At 39.3% G+C, this 19,848-nt stretch overlaps 1 protein-coding gene across 2 annotated transcripts in view; it reads right to left on the reverse strand.

Moving 5' to 3' along the window:
- The window catches only part of vps50 (VPS50 EARP/GARPII complex subunit), a 73,731-nt gene that overhangs the window by 35,628 nt on the left and 18,255 nt on the right, over positions 1–19,848 (reverse strand). For both annotated transcript variants that reach the window (XM_053861907.1, XM_053861909.1), the window contains exons 6-13: positions 16,619–16,689; positions 16,248–16,365; positions 15,828–15,863; positions 15,435–15,517; positions 9,258–9,300; positions 8,157–8,255; positions 6,073–6,213; positions 2,229–2,361 (exon numbers count right to left, since the gene is read on the reverse strand). In XM_053861907.1, the coding sequence (XP_053717882.1) occupies positions 2,229–2,361; positions 6,073–6,213; positions 8,157–8,255; positions 9,258–9,300; positions 15,435–15,517; positions 15,828–15,863; positions 16,248–16,365; positions 16,619–16,689 (724 nt within the window). The remainder of the gene's footprint in view (positions 1–2,228; positions 2,362–6,072; positions 6,214–8,156; positions 8,256–9,257; positions 9,301–15,434; positions 15,518–15,827; positions 15,864–16,247; positions 16,366–16,618; positions 16,690–19,848) is intronic.

Below are 19,848 nucleotides of genomic sequence, written 5' to 3' on the forward strand. Positions count from 1 at the left end.
GTATTCATCTTTGGATCTAGCATGTAAAATTGAGAATTATCATTTGGAATTATGTTTCATCTAGTAGTTGCATCACATCCATGATATCCTACTTTTAATATCCCACTTAATAATGTGTTTCAAATTTTTGTTTTTTATAAATTCCATGTCCTCTTAGACATCAAAAAATAAGGTTCTCAGTGACCTTAAGAAAAGCAAAAAGGGGGGAAAGTTGGTTTACTCAGTGGGGTACACTATTAGGAGACAGTGTGCCCAAAAATAAAAATCTTAAGGTCAATTATAAGGACACCCTCAAGTTTTCCTGCCTGTGGGTGGCAAGTTGTATATGACCTTTAGTGGGACTGTTGCAGGGCAAGCATCGGCAGGAGTGAAAGATGCCCACTGTTTTCGGCGATGAGTCATTCCACAACAACTGCATGACTTTTAATCAGGTTTTCACAAACACGACTGACTCCATGAATATTGTAGAAATGTTGCTCCAGCTCTAAATGTGTTACCGATCCCTGGAGACGGAGATAATTAGTCGAATGTGCTGGGTTTTCTTTATCATGGGAGCGCAGACACCAACATGAGCTCATGCACACTTCCACAAATGTGTCTGACAGAATGTACTGTCATTGAAACCTGTCAGAGCACGTGCTACCACAGCAAATTCCTTCTGCCAGGTTAAGGTTGACCCTGGCCTCTCTTCATTACTCAGATAACCTTTACTTTCATCATGCGACAAGATTAATTACCCATGTGTTGGACAAAATATATCAACTCAATACAGGAAATTGCATGTGGACGAAAGTAATCTTTACCTTGTCCAACCTTCACAGGAGTTCAACAGTGACCTCTTAGTGCGAGACAGAGGTCACTGCCGTTTCAAATGCCTGTGCACTACATCTCCATGAGGTTGACCCTCACACACATTGAGAAGTTGAAAGGTCAAAACAGATTTGATGCGAGGGTCAGAAACAGCTTCACACGAGAGCACAGAGGTGACAGCCAATCAAATAGCAAGAAGATCGATGAGACTTGCGACAGGGAACGAGGCGTTTGTCCTTTCCCTGTATCTAATGAAGAGAGCTGACTTAACCAATGTACATTCGCTCAGTGTGTAGGACATGGTTAAGTTGTGTGATGGATGGAGTACAGAACAGCAGCAGAAAATAATCCATCTTAATGCTTGGTAACAGCGAATAGGACCAGTGTGGAGGTAGACAGGGGACACCCAGAGAAAAAGCAGAGGTGAACCACACATCATAGAAGTCTTCAGACCAAGTCAAATCCCAAGGTCTAGCATGAGTGCAAATTCAGTTTTAACATGAACAAGCATTGATTCAATACTGTTCTTAACAGAACCAGCCACTACTTTTCATTGCTTTAATGGAGAGGGTTTGCAGGTTTGACTAACTTTTTGTGGGAGGCAAATGGCTGATTAAAAGGCTTCAAAAACCCAGAACTGATGTACACCAGTCAGAAACGGCATGATAAAAGGCTTCAGTGTTTTTGGCTCGTGTTTTCTGGAGGAGGCAACAGAGATTAAGGTCTGAAGCGCCTCCTGATGGGTGGTTGGTATCCCTGAGCATTGAAGCAAGGTGCTCATCTACAGTTCCAGACTTTCACCACCATTTCTCTCAGATGAAATGTGAAGGTGGTTGTGGCATAGAGACCAAAATAAGGACTGGTGGAGGGATTTTTTGTACCTCACTTGGAAGCAGAATAAGCTATGCAGGAAAATGCAGGTTGCAATGAAACAGGCGAATAAATGAAATACACTAACATACATCGGAACTTGAAAAAGTAGCAATATTCACAATATTTGCATAAAATATAGAGATGTTAGGGTTAGGTTATAGACAACAATCACACAGGCTGAAGAAAGTAGCATGTGTTTGCAGGTTAGACATAACAACTGAGCGAGTTCAGATCGTTTAGTCCGAAGTAAAAATCTACACCCTAAACTTGATAGTAATGCACAATGTGATCATCCCCTTTCAGTAAACAATGGAACAGATTTTCAATATAAGTTAAAAACTGCCTATTTAGGTGCATAATATGTGAAAATATAAAAGAAGACGCACAGTTGGAAACTAGCACCATAAGAAACAAATGCAAAACCCTTGAGTTGTCCATTACAAAAATCACTTTGAAATGTGAGCGTACGATCGAGTGTAGATTGAAAGTGTCCGGCTGCTTCAGTGTTTTTTAACTTTATGATGTGCACTCTGGTTTAACTTTACCTGAAGTGGGCGTGGTTTCCTGCTTGTCGTGCTCCTCGTGCCACTGCATGGTGCAGTGATAGCTCAGCATGACCTCCCACAAAGCCTTACACAGATCAGTCAGGCAGGGAATGTAGCTGTCCAGAGTGATGTGCTGCGCACACACAGACACACACAAGCAGGAATGTGATGACAACAAGGTTACTGAGGCTCTTATCGAGATACAACATACAGCACAGCTTTTATTGTGAACATATCTCTCTCAGAGGGATAAATTACAACTATTATACAATGTGGACTACTTTAAACAAAATTATATAATTCAGCAGAGACTAAGAGCTCCACATGTGTCCCTTACATCTAATCTAATTAATTCATCTTCATTGTAGCCTCCAGCTATGGTGTCCAACATGGGCGTGCCAGTATTAACTCTTTCATCTTATGCAAGTGGCAATTGCTCTAACACTCATTTGAATTAAGATCTTGGTGACGTGCTTTGCTAATAAAAACACACTTAAATGAAGTTAAATTGGTCAACAATGGCTGGTCAGTAAACAGTAATAGTCATATACAGCATATATAATAAATAATATGTTGTGATTTTTTTCATGATTTTTTTGTGAATGTTAAGGGAAAAAAATCAATCCAGATTTGGATTTGGATTTAATACCAGGAGAACAAAATATAAAGATATATTTTGGGGTAATGTGCACTGGATCTAGTTTTGTTTAGAGGAAAAACCGTAATGGATTGCAAGTGTGTGGTATCAGTGATTCATAGTGCTAAAACCTGTTGCAAGACGGTATCCAGCTCTGTTTTTTCCCCTGTGTTTTTGATCATAAACCAAACTGGGATTTGTCCAAAAAAAAAACAGTAAATCTATTTCACGCTCACATGTGACAGGTAAGCCAACAAATGTGAAGTCGAAAGAACAGATTTCAATATTATACACTCCATGCTCTTCCTCTGTCAAGTGTACCAGAGCAGCATGTTGCCAAGCAACTGGGGTGCAGGGAACAATGTGGGGGTAAGATGTGTGTGGGTTTAGATCTTTAGCTGGTATAATGAGAAAAAGCAACCTCAGCTTTGCCCACACAACTACAGCTTACGTCTGTGTGTGTGTGTGTGTGTGTGTGTGTGTGTGTGTGTGTGTGTGTGTGTGTGTGTGTGTGTGTGTGTGTGTGTGCGCTTTTTTACAAGGCCATCAGGAAACTATAATGAGTGTTTGGACATTTTGGAGAACAGAAGATGATGTTGCTTCCATTTTCATCTCTCAAAAAATAAACATGCATACAGTACAAGCATGCATGTATGTATGCTCAATCAATGCTTCAAGTATACATCCTGCTATTGTTCCATGTAACTTGGCTATCGGTCCATTAGTCTGCTGTTGATACCATTTTAAACCTTGATCCATTCAATGGATCTCAGGTTTACATTCAATAATATGTAACAGTTTCTAAACAGCAATTTTACAAAGGATATACAGTGAAACGGGAAAAAAGTTTGTCCTAATACTTAGGACTTCTATTTTGTACATGCTCCGCCCTCTAATGGACTTTCCTCTAGGTTTGTAACCAAAGCGAAATGCCTTTTCCGTTGACTCCACCTGTTGTTCTTTTGGTAGTGGGGAGGAATCGGTCAGGTTGTGTCCCAATCCTTCTTTCCAACCTCCATCCGCTGCTTCATGAGGATATGCCAGGTGGTGGCATACAGTGCAGGAACACCGTATCACCAATTGTTGGAAGACCAGAAGCTTGTTTGTCTACCATTGGGGTAAGAATGTGGGTGCTGGCGTGTCATCCCAGCATTTCACCAATCGGATTTGCAATGCTATTCATAAATCAAATCAAGGATGGTTTATAAACCAACAGTGAAATCAGTTATAGGGCTTTGCATGTGCTCATAGAACTGGAGTTACATCCAGGTGACTAGTATTTTACCTGTTCCTTGAGGTCGTGTAAGACAAAATAGTTTAATGTATATATGCACAGAGCAGAAATTAAAAAGTGGAGGACATAATCATTCACCGTATGCAAAAGATTTTAATGAAGGATAAAATACCCCACATAGTATTAATATGCAACACAGACCGAAAAAAAACTAGCAACTGATGGTGCATTAGATATTAAAATTGGAAATATGTCTTTGTAATTACATAGAGACATAAACTTGCTTAATGTTCAATGAAGATGCAAAAATGGGGGTGATGACTTTTTTAATGTAATTTTTCAAAAGAAAATGAAGCCATTTTAAACAGAAACCAAGGCAGGATAATTTGCCGACTAACACCATTAAAGAACAAAACGGGGAGATAGAAGTTGCTGGCTGGAATTAAACCGGGATCAAATAGTTATAGTCGGGGGTACTAGAAAAAAGTCAGTGTCGCCAATTTCAATGAGATGTTGATGCAAAATTAATAGGACCCTTTCACAATCAGAACTGACCTTTGCCAGATTTTTTTTCTTGCTGTGGAATTTAAAGATGCATGACTAAAAGGCAGATTCGAATGCTCTCCAGTGAGCCCGGAATGTCACCTAGTTCTTCAACACAAATCCCCCCAAATATGAAGTACGCTCGTAATTTCTTAGATTTATGCCAATTTTACGATTACCTTGGTTCACTATGGTAACTTGACCTTGAACAGATACATAGACGCTGATTATGACTATTTTTGCACTTCAAAAACAATGCTTAATGTGTGGGTGGACAAGAATGTTACTTGTAGCCAAGGCAGAAGGGTTAAAATGCACACACTACTGAAGACTGTGTGGGTGGAAACATTCATGAATTTTTCAGAATGATAAGTTCAGGTAAACAACTGGGTCTATGTGATGTGTATGGGTCGAGAACAAGATTCTCAACAGTTGATTTACATCCCCATATAATTCAGTCCAAATATATACATCAGCTTCATAGACAAAGTCATGCATTTGTTTTTGTGGGTGGTACTGCTAACATACATCATAAAAATGACACTGCACACATTATTAAAGGCATGAGTGGTGGGTGTTCATGCCCAGAGACAAGCGGGTGTAAGTCCACATCAGGAGACTTCTATTTTTAGCATGTAAAATGCATTGCAGATCAAATCTCAGAGGAGAATGACCGAAGTTTATCCTTTTATTTTCTTCACAAGATAACCTTGAAAATTTCCCTCTGAGTAGGAGCTCCAACTTCTAAATACCTCTCAACCCTGCTCCCTTATAATCAATTTCAAAATGATAGCAGGAGAGGTGAAAATGATCATCAGTTTTTCCAGGCTCTAACTCAGACTTAGAGAGTGAGGCTGATTACCCTGGAATATAAAGAAGATGTGCACCATTACTTCCCTTCACTTTTCTGTGGTACTTTACATTCCTGCACTGATAAAAGGCACAAATCACCAGCCTGTCTAGTTTAGTGGTGCTATCCACTATATCTATTTTTTTTTCGTCAGACACTACTGTTGTCGCTCCAGCAATATTGCAAAACAAGGAGGGAACCCATTCTAGGTCCAGATGGGCACCTCATTTCATGTTCCATGTATTAAATTATTAATGTAATTGTTTTTCAATCAAACAAATAAATGACATGACAGTGATGGTATTGAAATTCAATTCAATTCAAGCACGAGGTTCTGCTGCTTCAGAATCTCTTAAGTCTTTGAATGTGCCAAGGATGATGCACCCCCTCACATTTAATGTGTGTCATTGTAGTACCTTGCCAATAATAATAATAATAATAGGCCTGACATAAAAAAACATTTCTATTTCTATTCTGATATTGATTTATAAAGAGGTATTAACCCCTGCAGATGATCACTGGTGAAACCAATCCTTAAGTAAACCCAAAACATTTGAAAAAATGAAATGACAAATCTTACCGTGCAAAGGTCCCTGTATTGCATTTTCTGAAATTTGGTGTCGGCATTGCCAGCGCAGAGTTCCACATATCCCAGAACTACTTGGAAGACAGTGTTGTGGATGGCCTGGGTGAAGTGCATGTGCAGCTGGTCCATGGCAGTCTGTCAACACAGCCATGAAAATTTCATGTCAATCTTCTCCAAAAAGGGAAATGCAAAGCCCAAAAATGAAGCCAACATGTACAAATGGCATCCAAACACCATCAATTGTGTCACTGTGGACGATGAATGAATTATAGAACTGGCCCTAAACTGTTTAATAGGAAACCCACCAAGCGAAGCTAAATAAATTTAGAGTTTGGCCTTTTAAATCCGACTTCTGTCCCCAAATCTCCTTCTTGACAATTTCATCAAATGTTCACTAGCTTTGCTTCACTTTGCAGTAGGTCTGAAGTGACTTGAGGATACACAAATGCCTCACTTGGGATGAGGCGTAGATTAAAAATCAAGCTAATAGCAAACATCAAAACATCGATTCATAACTCAATTTTCTTCTGGCTTCAGTGGAGACTAAACTGGCCAATGTTATTTATCATCCAAGTGACAATACATCAGATTTTATGAGCATTAGCAGTTCGCTCTGGGACAATGATGTAATGACACACACTTCAAATCACACAAGAAAACACAAGTAAAATAGACCACTGTAATTGCTTTTACTTTTCTGGACAAATTGGAGCGGTCCGCTTGTTGCATCACACAGCCATGTTACTCTGGGACGAAATGAACCCGCCAGCTCAGGGAGGCTGATTTAAAAAAAAGACTCATCTAGCATCCCGATTTTCCAAATGGCACATTCGGATTAAACTTAACAGCATTACAAAGAGAGACGTCAAAAACTTCATCACCCTTGGTGTGATCCACAGAGGCTGATGCAAGAGTTGAAGTTATCGAAATGTTTCAGAGAACTCTTTCAGGCGCAACCAAAAAATTTAACTGCTGTTTTCTACAAGGTCAGTCATTTCTTACAGCATGTTGAGTGTGAGACAAGTCCTGCCAACTGCTGCGCATGTCAACCAAGTTAGCCTCATTGTTAACCTGCTATGATCTTAAACTACGGAAATCAAGAAATACATTATCAATATTTTAATGAGGGCTTCCCGTTTGCACTGTGACCTATTGTTGAACTGGCCTTGAATTGCTACTGACATTATCACCTCTTTTAGCTCTCAAATGCAAGTTTTTTTTTTGGTTTTTATTTTGTTTTGTCGGTGAGAGTTCCATCTCAAAATGTGCCTCGCCCCGTGCTTGTGTTCCAGACTTTCTTCATATAGATTCTGTTGGATCGACTGCGTTTTGGATTTTGGTCTTTGTTGGTTTTTATTTATGTCATGCTATGTTCTGGATTTACCCTTTTCTTCGTCTGTGCTTCTGCATCTGGGTCACCTCAGTCACCAGTCGCAGGTGCGCCATATTAAATGATGTGATGTCATAACTAAAACACCCATGATGAAATGAGACCGGCTGATGAATTCAAGCTCCAAAATTTCAGAATAGAAGCCCAAAAAAATGTTGCATCTCTTCTCCGATCGGAAAAAAAATGAATGGAAGGTTATGGGGAGAGTAAAGTTATTTTCTGGTCCACTTTGCCCTCATGCCCTGGAGCACATTCATCAAAATTATGTGAGTTTCGACTATGTTGATCATGTAATTTATGATTTATTCACTAGTTAAAATACTTTATTTGGACTACAAATCAAACATTGCAGGTATGACGTCACAGCAGAATCCAACTGCTCCAGCGCTGAGGCAGATGCTAAAGGTACTAAGACCTTTGACGCCCGTTCATATGTTTTCTTAACTCACGTCTCTTGAGGCGGAAGTAGATGACTTAGGCTCCCCATGATTTACAAAAACATTCAGATGAAACATACTTAAACAAAGACAGATACAAAACAAACCTCGATAGCAATTGCAGCACTCAGCCAAATCTATTCCCGTAAAGAAATTCAGGACCACATGTTCAAAAACATCACATGTGACGCTGAAATTCATCCACACCATCTTCGGTTATCAATGGACTTGATGTGAGTCAAACGACTAACCTGTGTCTTTCCCAGGAGCGTGTAAGCCAGCTGGACCTTTGTGTAATGGGCAACATCAAAGTGCTTACAAGTCTTTGACAGGGCAACATCAAGCTGCTCCTGAAGAAAATAAAAAGAGGTAAGAATTAAGACAAGCAACATCAATCTAAAGGCCAGATGTGAAGCTGTACATGTACAAGCTGTAAGATATACAGGAGAAAGTTGTGTTCTAAAGAGGGAGTGAGAGGTGGGAAAGTATAATAAAGGTAGCAGTCAGCTGTTTAAGATAACTAATGACCCCGACACATTAATCCTCCCTCGAAGACAAAGGAGCTGACAAAGGCCAAACGATCAAATACGTTGCTCTCCAGCACTTCCTGTGATGCCGCTGGGTTAAAGGTTCCCAAGAAGACTAGAAGCCAATTTACAGCAGTGTCTATGATCCATTTGGGTTCATCTTGTTGAGACCGAGTTCTGTGTTTGATGCATTCATGACAGTGGTGAAACAGAATAATCTGAGCATCAATTTAAGTTTTAAGATGAATCTAATTTAAACTACCTATGCATTAAAATCATTCCTCTTAATATAAATACGTCTGTACATGAATGAATCCATTGACCTCCTATTGAAATGTAAATTCCTATACCATTACTCTACCTTCAATTATCTGTACTGAATCTGTACAGTTGTTAAATAAATCAGATCTCCCCATGGTCACAAATCTAAGATGGCAGGTACACAAACGCACATCAGTGTGAGCAGTAGCATGCACGCATGCGCTTCCTTGTCCACAGACAACGGCTGAAAGTAATTGATCAACTGCAGAACAGCAACAGCGGAGCAGAGAAAATTGCTTTGCATACCATCTATCATAGCCACAAAACACCATGAGCTGACAGTGAGATCATTTACAAACCGCCGCACTGACAATAATGACTCGCTGAACCTATCGATATTAGCTCAGAATTATAAAGCCAAAGTGTGATAAGGTTTAAACTGGGTTTGAATTGCATCTTTCAGATAAGTCTGCTGAGGTACAACAGAGATGGAAGAAATTGTTAGCTTACAGTAAGTGAAAAACCTTGTTATATTCTGTTATTATTGTCAGGAGTGGCTCATACCTCTATTTGCTCCAGTGTGTCTTGTAGTTTGGAATTTAATTCACTGCAAAGTAGAAAGAAAATACAGAACATTTCAGCATTACATCAAATCAAACACTTATGAGTATGGATTCAAACTGTAAAGAACAAACCAATAGAAATGATTCATAAAATAAACAAGAAAGTCTGAATAAAAACTAATAATATAAAATATAAATTTATTGTCACACCCATTGTTGGAGCTTTCAGGAGAGGACTGGAGTCAGAAAGGGCACCTTCTGCTGTGGCCAGCAGTCCAGTGCGTGTTCAGACATCTCTCCATTACAGCCAAAGTAAGCAGTAAACTGCAATGTTCCATTCAAAACTTTTATTGATGACCTTTTGTAGTAGCACCAGTAAACTGGTGGCCCTGAACAAAGGGTTGCCAGCAAAAAGAGGACATGTACAATATTGGACATCCAATCATATTGCTAGAGCGGCCCTGTATATGAGAGTAAATATATATATATATATATATATATATATATATATATAATGAGAGTACTGCATTTTAATTCTTTAGGTTCTCAGAGCTGTGAGTGAATTCTCCCCTATTTGTTCATAACATTTTAGAATAACTACATGTGACGTCAGAATTAAACTCCTATATTAAAAATTACATGACATTTAAGGGAGGGAGTTGGGCAATAATACATTTTTAAAACCCATCACCAATAGACCATAGCACCGTAATTTCCCTCATATACCTGCAGCCACCTGATGACTACCCTGTGACCAACACATGCTCGGAGCAAACTGTCTCATGCTGGGCCGCTTTCAACTCTGTTTCTGCCGTGTTGCAACCTTTTATAATAGCTCTCTGTTGCTCTGTTTCTGAGCATTTGTCACAGCTTACTTTGGGTTCCTTCACAGGTCAGCACGCTTTTTATCATGTCTTGTGAGACTCCGATAGCCAAGGGGAAAGAGTGCTCTTTAAAAAAAGACTGTTAATTAAGCAACTTCTTATGAATGTAGAAATGAGCAACCTGCTTTGAGATGCCTGGTTAAAGAAAAGCAGGATACTATGTGACACTAAACGAAACACATGGGCCTGGAATAACTCGAGCACTTGTTGACAATATTCAGCATCCTTTCGCTTTGCGGAGAGACTTGCAGGCTCTCTAGGTGCTACCTAACCATAACCCACTGACCACCACATCTGTAGCATCAGGTCTCCACCGGCTTCACATGATCTGTTTTCATTTAGAACATAAACTCCAACACGGGCACTACTTAACGGATACATAATTTCTGTTCATGCACCAAAATAAAATCTGCATCTTCATCCTTTTCAGAGTAAATTCAACTCAACTCAACTACAACTCAAATGTAAAGGTCCCCATGAAACATATCTACATAAGTAGATTGAAAAATATAGAGTGACTCGATAGCTATATACATGCTTTTATTGAGAGCATTCCATGTCTTTAAGTTTTCCACCCGTAGCAGTCTGATTTATTATTTTGAAGGACAAATAATATCATGGTGTCTCAGGATGGATTTGTTAAGGAATCTGATTTGTTTGGCTACCTACGTAGAGACCGGTGCAATGCAGTTGCTCTGCCCCATCACCACTTCTGTCAGACTTTCTGATCAATATTTTTTAAGTGAAGGTGGTCAGTTCACTCATTGATTGGTGGAGCAAGTAAATTATATCCATAAAATGATAAAATGAGCAGACAATTATAGCTAAGATGGAAACGGGAAGCATGGAACAGAATTTTCAAGTCTCATTTCCGGAGGCAACACATTCCAAAGTCAAGGCACCCTTTTGGTAACCCTGGGAATTAGGCCCATGAAACTGCTGCTACCATAAGATCCAAAAGTCCAGCAGAATCATGTTGGATCCGAGCTTCAAAGACATAGCTTAGAGGCAGGTCAGTACAACTCCTTAAACTGATCTAAATGTTTGAAATCGACTTTTACATGGTCAGGAAGCAAGTAGAGCGATTTGTGATGTGATGTCTAAAGCGCCATCGTGTCAGTGGCCCCAGTCAGAGGTGGAACAGATGGTTTCCGAAAAAGCCATTTGAAGAAGGCTGCTGATGAAACTCAGTATGAGAAACTGGTCAAAGTGCTACGAGAGTAACTGAAGGAAAATTATTTTTCTCTTTCTGCATTATAGTAAGAAAGCTGAAAATTTCAGGGATTGATTGATTGATCTGGAAATTCTTCAAACACTAAAGACATACAGAAAGCAACAACAAAGCACAGAAACAACACAGTCAACACTGTAGAAATGTAATTGGACACAGAAAATAAATAAAAAATAAATAAATAAAAAAAATCTAAAATAGGGTTTAAAAATAATAAAATATATTTTTAAAAATCAACCAATCAGTGAACCATCAATTAATAAATGAATAAAAATACAACAATAATGTGCAGAAATGGCCAAAAAGCCCAGAGATTTAGATTAAGATTTAATGAATGATTACAGTGGCAGAAACTATTTAAAGTTAAGTAGGTATTTAAACATTGGGTCTATTTATTGGGTCACCAATATTAAAAGCAAATTGATGAGGAAAAACAAAATATGATTTTCATAGATAGATATTGAAGTTCAATCAAGAAAAAAAAAAAGTATAATGCAGTCATCAATTAAAACAAATGTGAAAGGTGGTGAAAGCTAAGTTTGAGTCTCTTCTAATGTAATTGAAAGTAGGGAAGGCCAGTGTTTTACATATGCTGAGAAGCTGTGTGTGGCTAAAGAGGAGCCTACCTTTAAGTCTCATTCTAGGACTACTATCACATTGTCCGGTGCATGTGTGTGCAGATGCATCTCCTCCCCACACACTGGCAGCCTTCCACCATCAGACAGAATGCATAAATATCAGATGAGGGGGGAGAAAAAAGCTAATTAACAATCTGTTCCCTGCAGGGACTGTGAGGACTGATACAGAATTATGTGGGAATCACTGGGTTTTTCTTTTTTTTCCTCAACATCTTTTCAATTAGAACTGGCACGGGCTGTCCATGGTGCCTCTGAGCTGGTCCCTCCACAGTTGCGTGCTGACTTGATAAACAAGCAATATATGGTTTCAGAGGTGCCGCCGCGAGCTCAGAGTGTGCCGTTTTACCGTAGTCATCAGAGCTAGTTGAGGACAGTCGGAGGAGAGCAGGATTTGGGGAATGAAATCCAGTCAAAGCGACTCGTGGTTACACAAGATGGTCCTTAGATAAGTGAACTGTAATTAGAAATGGCCTATAGAAGTGAGTCAATAACAGTGAAGCAGAGGAGGAAGCAGTAAAGCTTATAAAGGGTTATATGACTACAAGTGTCAAGGCCTGTCTGGTCTTCCTACTGCCCAGGAACAGAGACTGGTGTCTGGAGACTAAGTTACGGAGATGGTTTGGGAACTTATTGGCCAAAGAATATTAGAAATACTAGGCAAAAGAAAAAAGTGCCAGGCAAAAGAAGAATAGGAGGACAACCAATGAGATACATGGCTGCAGTGAGGACATGAAGGGGATAAGCGTGATCAGGGAGGATGCACCAGACAGGTTAAAGCGCAGGAGGCTGACTTAATGTGGCAACCCCTGAGGGGAAATGCCAAAAGACAAAGAAGATGCAGAGTTTAAGTAGGTCAACATGCTGCTGCTTTTAAAAAGGAAACGATTAAAAAAACAAGAGAAATATCCAATCCACAACAATGTTTCACTTCACAAACATTGAGTTTTGGCAGCCACTAAATTCCCTCCTCCTGGCTACCATAAGCTACCAATATTAAAGGAAACCAAGTTGTTTTTCTCCACCACTCATCCACTACAGTCAAAGCATTACCCTGCGGTAACACAACAATGTTTATATAAATATTAACTTCCTATCCTTGCAGGCAAGAGGGTCTATGTGACTACAAGAACAACGAAGAGGCTGAACAAGACCTATCTCTCATTGAGCCACATGGAAAATTGTTGGCCCAGGTCTCTGCGTTTCCACCTGAATGTTTCATTGGCAGATTGTGAATGTACATAAACACAGGCAGTTTTGGAGAAGATGGGAGATCAAATGTAGATTTGGGCTTTAGGGAGCACGACATGTGTGTCTTTTGTGAGGCAGTCACAGTCGTCAAACCATACGCCAATGAGACACTTAAAAATGACCAGATGAAATTCATCTCGCCTCATTAGTCATAGTGATGACTTCTATCCAGTTTCATATTTCTTGTTTAACCATTGGCAGCAACAGACAGTACATTACATATTGATTGATTGTTTGATCTGTTGTTTCAATTCCCCCTGGTGAGATTGAGTTTGACATTCCTGCCCTTGACTACATACATCTCATCGCTTTTTGATGTGCCACCATCGGTTACACAGAGCAGAAACCCTGGATTGAGACAAAATATTGCCTAACAGACATCCTAACTTAAAAGCTCCAATATCAATGCCTGAATAAATATTTAGGTATTTGACTCGGTTTGACTCTGAAAGTATTAGATGAAGTGGTTTCACTCAAGTTGAGTTTCTATCAAGTAAAGGGCTGAGATAATACCTTTAAATCTGTGGCTCGAAATCAAGAGAGAAGTTTGTGAAACTTAGTTCCTTATAAAACAATACTGACATTTAAGAGGCACTGGACAATAGCGGGCGAGGCAAAATCCTCCGTGTAGGGCAGTGAGCGGAGCAAGGAAAAACCTAGACGCAAGGTTACACTGGAGCTTACCGGAGCAGCAACAAACTGAGCAAATCTGCTGTCAGCTGTTCGAGTCACTGCATAGGACATGAATGCTGATGAAAAGCATGACAGATTTGTAATCAATGTGGTACTGTAGAGTCTGGGAACAAATTATTTAAGTGGGATTAGCATATTGCAAAGGACAGCAAATACAAGAAGGGCAATCAAATTTCCACCCAGCTGCCACTAGCATGTTTGGCGATGCATGCCTTCTGCATTGCAATGACTAAAACTCTCAGCTTCTGTGAGAACTTCTGACCATTAAATGTGGACTGGCAGAGGGAAAATAGCTCTCACACGAAACCTGTCAGACAGTGAAATAGGCCAATGGACTTTGCTTGGCTGGCTGTTTGACACAAACCAGCTTATGTCTATTGAGCATGAACAAGATTACTTCTTCGGAGGTGGGAGAGGGGTGTGGTGCAATGAGAGCGTGGTGCTGAGAACCAGGAGGAACTGCAGCCCAGGCTGCTAAAATGAGAAATATAAGTGAACTCTGAGAAGAGATTTTTGTAGAGATGCTCTCAAACTGCACAAATGACTGAAGAACCATTATATAAATCTCGACGAACATGAATATACGATGCCACCAAAAACTCTATGCTTCATAATGTTTTCCGACCAGTAAAAAAATGTATCTGCAAGGAGACAAGGAAGGGCATTTTCCACATCACAACCTGGTGCATAATATTGAAAATCCAGTAACTATTTTCCATCAATCACGCTGTCATTTAAGCAGCATTATCACAGAGCTCGCTACATTGTGGGCGTTCCAGTTCCATGGTTGGATTCCCTCATGAAAAATGCAATGATGTGAGGAACTATTTATTAGGCACATTGAGACACATACGTGCCTTAACCCAAACCTACACAATACATAAGCATTGTCTTTGTTTTGGGCAGGCAGGCTGGGTGGCTGTGATGAGACGCTTATCTTATGAGACCAGACCTGAAATGGTTTATAGCTTGTTTCCATGCATGAAATTCTTTTTGCAACTGAAGTTACACATCTTTTTCCCAATAGTTAACATCAAACTTTTGACAATTTAAGCAACTACATCAAACAGTCGACTTTTTTTTTTTTTTTTTTCGAGATGACTGGACTTATTGATGTGCGAGACGCTACGTAAGGGGCTATTTTTCGCTCACTCAGTTGTCTTGATTCATTGTGTTTTGAGCCATTGAAACCCAAATGTGTCATCAGAAAGATACACTGATCTTTTTGTGCTGTTCTGTATTTGTATTCTAGAATTTTCTAGCATGGTGAGCACAATTCTTACACTTGCCTAAATGATATCTCGCACCTGAGTCAGATCTTTTAGTCATAGTCACTGTTTCTCTTTCTCCCACTCTATTACTGCTCTTTATTACCGATCAGCAGTTTAAGAAGAAAATAAAGCGTGCTTAAACATGGCAAGCATTGATACATATCATACATATGTGTAGCACTAGATTCCACAGATCTTCCAGAGATGCAGTACCTGATGCAGCTGTAGTGTTTGAAGGTGCTGGCAGCCTTCTGACATTCCAGACAGAGTTGGATTGCTCCAGGATAATCTTCCTCCTGAGGCAACAGAGAAGCACGACCGTACTGATTGTAAAAATATATTCTTGACATCTTCACTTTAAGCTGAGCATTGTAGAAATGACATTTAAAAATGTTTTCCTACACATCCATCAAATAAAGCACCATGTGGTTACCATCTGTCTCAACATTTCAAATGTACTGTTTGGAAAATGGGCTTCACTTGACCTTCACAGCAGATATACATTTGCCGTCTCTAGTTTCAGAAATCTTCCCGACATTTGACCTTTATATATTAATGTTGTGTGCATGCGACTTTGTTGTGTTGGTGTACAGTGACTGCACCTACCTCAAGCATCTCACTGAGCCGTACATCTGTTCTTTGCTGAAATAGAAAATGGGGAGACTCTCAATGATGCCCACAGTAGCTTCGAAAAATTATTGAACATAAACAGTTAAAAGAACATTCGCGTATCTATGCTGGGTGACTGATGTGTGTTCATACAACTTAATTTCTAGAGAATTCCCTGTTACAGAATTATCAGACCAGACCAGACACAGATGGAAGAAAGAAATGAGCTCAGAAGAGAAGTGAGAAAAATACGACTGACTATAAAAACATAAAATAGGCGCATTCTTTTAAACACAATCAATGCTTCTTTCTTTCAGTTATATAATTACACAAAAGCCCTAGGACCATCTACCTTGGTCAGCAACTTTAAATGGTGTCTAAATGTGTGCAGCTCAGTTGTTTCTGAGTGAATTTTACCAGGGTCTTGATGGTTCTCAAGGACTTAAGCAGGCCGGTCAGAAGGTGCCGTCTTCTCTGGTTGGCCAACAAACCCAGACTGGCCTCTGTGAAGCCTTCTTTGGATACTCTCAGTTGCCTTAAAAACAACAAAACAAAAATATATGGATGCAAATAAATGAAACATAAAATGCCAATAATTGAAAGTAGAACTTTAAACAATTTCAATTATTTTATATGACAAACAAGCCGACCATGATGGTAGGTTTCATGTAATTCTGGCAGAATGAGTGCAGGTGGTTCAACATTTACGCCAATCAAGATGTAAGTCACATTTTTGTGAATATAACGGATTCATAGTGAATTTCAGTGATGTGTCGGTGCAATATTACCTTCTTGCATTCGTGCAAATGACAGAAGCCAGTTGCAGGTTGGTCTGTAGAGCAGTCACTCGCTCTAATTCCTAGGGAGAAAAAGACACATTAAGAAAGAAAATGTTGCAAACAAGCATTCAATTGAGCTGAACAAAATACACTCTAGTTATATTTTGGTCCCTTGGGGGAGATTCATTCCAGGACAGGACAGAAAGGGTCAATAATGATGTAGGATTTATGTCTACACAAGTGAGTTTCAACTTAAAATTCTTAAAATTCCAGCATTTCTTTCATGGGCAAATATGATAAATGATGAGTGGAGAGCAATCCATAGGAGGGAAAAGGAGATAGTGTCATATTTGGGCAGCAGCTGACTCCAACAGTGCCATTTATCAAGCAAATCGCTCCCTTCATTATTCACTCACACACTTGACTAGAGACGGCCACATGAACTGTTTGGAGCTTCGCGATGAGTTATAACCAGCTGAGTGCATTTCATGAAGTCTAACAGATGGCTCCACATTAGAAGAGCAAACAGTGATTAACTGAAGGGTAAACGCACACCAAACTCTAGTGAAAGATGTCTTCCCTGTTGGAGCTGTGACATTTGGAGACGGATCAATACCTGCCTCGCTGAGTGAGTTCAGGCAATACAACAATTCACTGACCTTAGCCTGGGCAAACAACACAATGAAAGAACTTGATTTACTATTTTATTTTCTATTTCTGTCTGCTAAAAGGAGGTAAGTCTGTCCCTTGATCCAAACACTTGTCAACCAAAAGATGTCTCATTGACAAAGATGCCCTCTGGCCAATGTCAGAAATGAGAGGAATGCAAGACTATTCCATTCTGAGGTCACACTCCTGAAGGATAATTAAAATGTATTGTCAACGTATAAGTCATACCCAACTATTCCAACACCCTGGTATGGAAAAAACACATGGTGAAATTTGACTTTTGCTCTTCTAATAAAATCCAACGATTACATGCAAGATGATTGATTGAAGTGCATCAAAGATGTTTTATAATTCCTTCAAATATAGATACAATACTTCATATTTTTCACAAGGCAGCATCGGAGAAAAGCCTGTCTTGAACTTTACACACCACCATAGGCAACAATGTTGTCATGACACCAATGTCCTGTCAAAACAATTTCACTTTTGCCCTTTCTTTAACATTTAAAATAAACATACACCTGGTCTACAATACAATAAAACATTTCACAATATTTTGACACGGGCATGAAGGAAGAGCTTTGACAAAAGAAGAGCAAATTAAAAGGCAAAAACAAACTCAATGCATAGATTAAATGAGAAAAAAAAAAAAAAAAAAAAAAAAAAAAAAAAAGGATCAAATTCTTCTCTGTCAAACTTATCACCTCGTGTACTGATATCTGAGCAAATTTGTATTGCACTTTAAATCCCCATACTTTGTCTCCGCTCCATATAAATGTAGCATTTTAAGTCCCTTGCAGTGCTTTATACAATAAAAGAACAAAGGGCAAAAAAAGAAAGGGATCAAGTTTTAAGTCCTTTCCATTCATCGCACTGGAAAAAAGCTCAGCCAAATGGAGTTCCACCGCAATAAAGAAGAGCAATGTTGCGTTTTAGTCTCTCATTATTTACATTCAGCTATGGCAAATGTGTACTGTAATTTTTATTCATGCTGACAGAGAAAAGCAATCTGCCCACTGTAATTATTATCAGCAAAATGGGAGATGACAGCATTCATGAAAAAATGTCTAGAAAACAAGACAAGAGACAGTTGGGCATTTCCTTATGAGTGGTCTGACTGGTACAATGAGCAGGCAGGGTGATCAACTTACATCATGTCAGATTAAGACCAGCAGCGCTCAGCTGGTCGATAAAGACGCTGTTTATGGCGGCAGTGAAGTGAGTGCGAGTTTAGCTGAGATTTTTTTTTCCATAAAAACACAGACAGAAGTGCACATCCAAACATAATGCATGCAATCTTCGGGCAAGAGTCGTGTTTATGTCACGCTCTGATGCACACATCAGTGTCAGTGACCAGCAACATACTGTTAGGGAGCATTTTCACACATCTTGGACAATGTAAGCGTGACAGGAATACTGTACATGCAGAAGTCACTAGTGCATAGGTTAAAGTTCCCATTGTTTTATTCTAATTTTCAATAATAATAATAACAATAATCATATAAAATACCACAAAGACAGACAGCTAGACCATCAGTGAAAGAGAACTAAGGAACTGTTAGGGGGATATTACATAAATGGGAGCCTAAAAAAGGGATTTAAAGGTGGCGTTGCATGTTTTGATTCTCTTCTGCCCATCTGTTCTGGAGTTGTGGAGGGACTGTCATTTCTAGATTTAAGTATACTTTTTTTGGGACAACAAGCAAGGACCCATTTAAGGATCTGAGGTTTCCTGGCCTGCTCGTAGGGTGTCAGCAGTACTACAATGTAGTCTGAGGCCCATGCAAGACGGGCTTTAAAATTATCAATAAAGTCAATTCTAAAGTGGACAGGGAGCAAATGCAGAGAAGCCAACACTGGGGTGATGTGCCTCTGTCTGTTAAAGCCAGTTAGCAGCCTGCTGCTGAGTTCTGGACCAGCTGGAAGTTTGATAGAAATCTGTTGTTGATGCCAGTGAGGAGAGAGTCAATACGAACATATTAATTTGTTTTTCCAAGCATGTGACAGCATAGGTTCCATTTCAAAGAAAATTTTCAACTGGAGAAACAGGAATATATCACAACGAAAAAATTGTTCAATGTGACCCTAGAACGTTTAGCATGTCCTACAGTGGGCATGTTTCCATTATTATCAACGTCACATGACCAACAATACATATTGTAATTACACATAAAAATATCTGTATTTCAGTGATATTTTTTATATATATTTATGTTCTGAACATTGCAGAAGATGTGAATAGCAGGCGTTTTCAAATGATTTTGAACGAACAGTTTTGTCAGTCAACACAGACAAAAACAAAGTGTCCTTGACAGAGGTCATAATAACTAATCGAATTTAAATGGAGTCTAGAAATATAATCACAGTCAGGATAAAACATAGGTAACAACCAGGATCCAGGAAGGTAAAAAAAATGGGCAGCAAAAGTCTCAGAACTCACTACCTTTTTATTCAATTCTGATGCACAGGCTCATGGCACCTCAGGATACCTTCAATATTTGTGCTGCCTACATGTTCTGGACTGTTTAACTTCGATCAATTGAACCTGTCTGATACAGTAGACAAAGCAA

The sequence above is a fragment of the Synchiropus splendidus genome, chromosome 4 (genome assembly GCF_027744825.2).
Source record: "Synchiropus splendidus isolate RoL2022-P1 chromosome 4, RoL_Sspl_1.0, whole genome shotgun sequence".
In the NCBI taxonomy this organism is placed as follows: Eukaryota; Metazoa; Chordata; class Actinopteri; order Syngnathiformes; family Callionymidae; genus Synchiropus; species Synchiropus splendidus.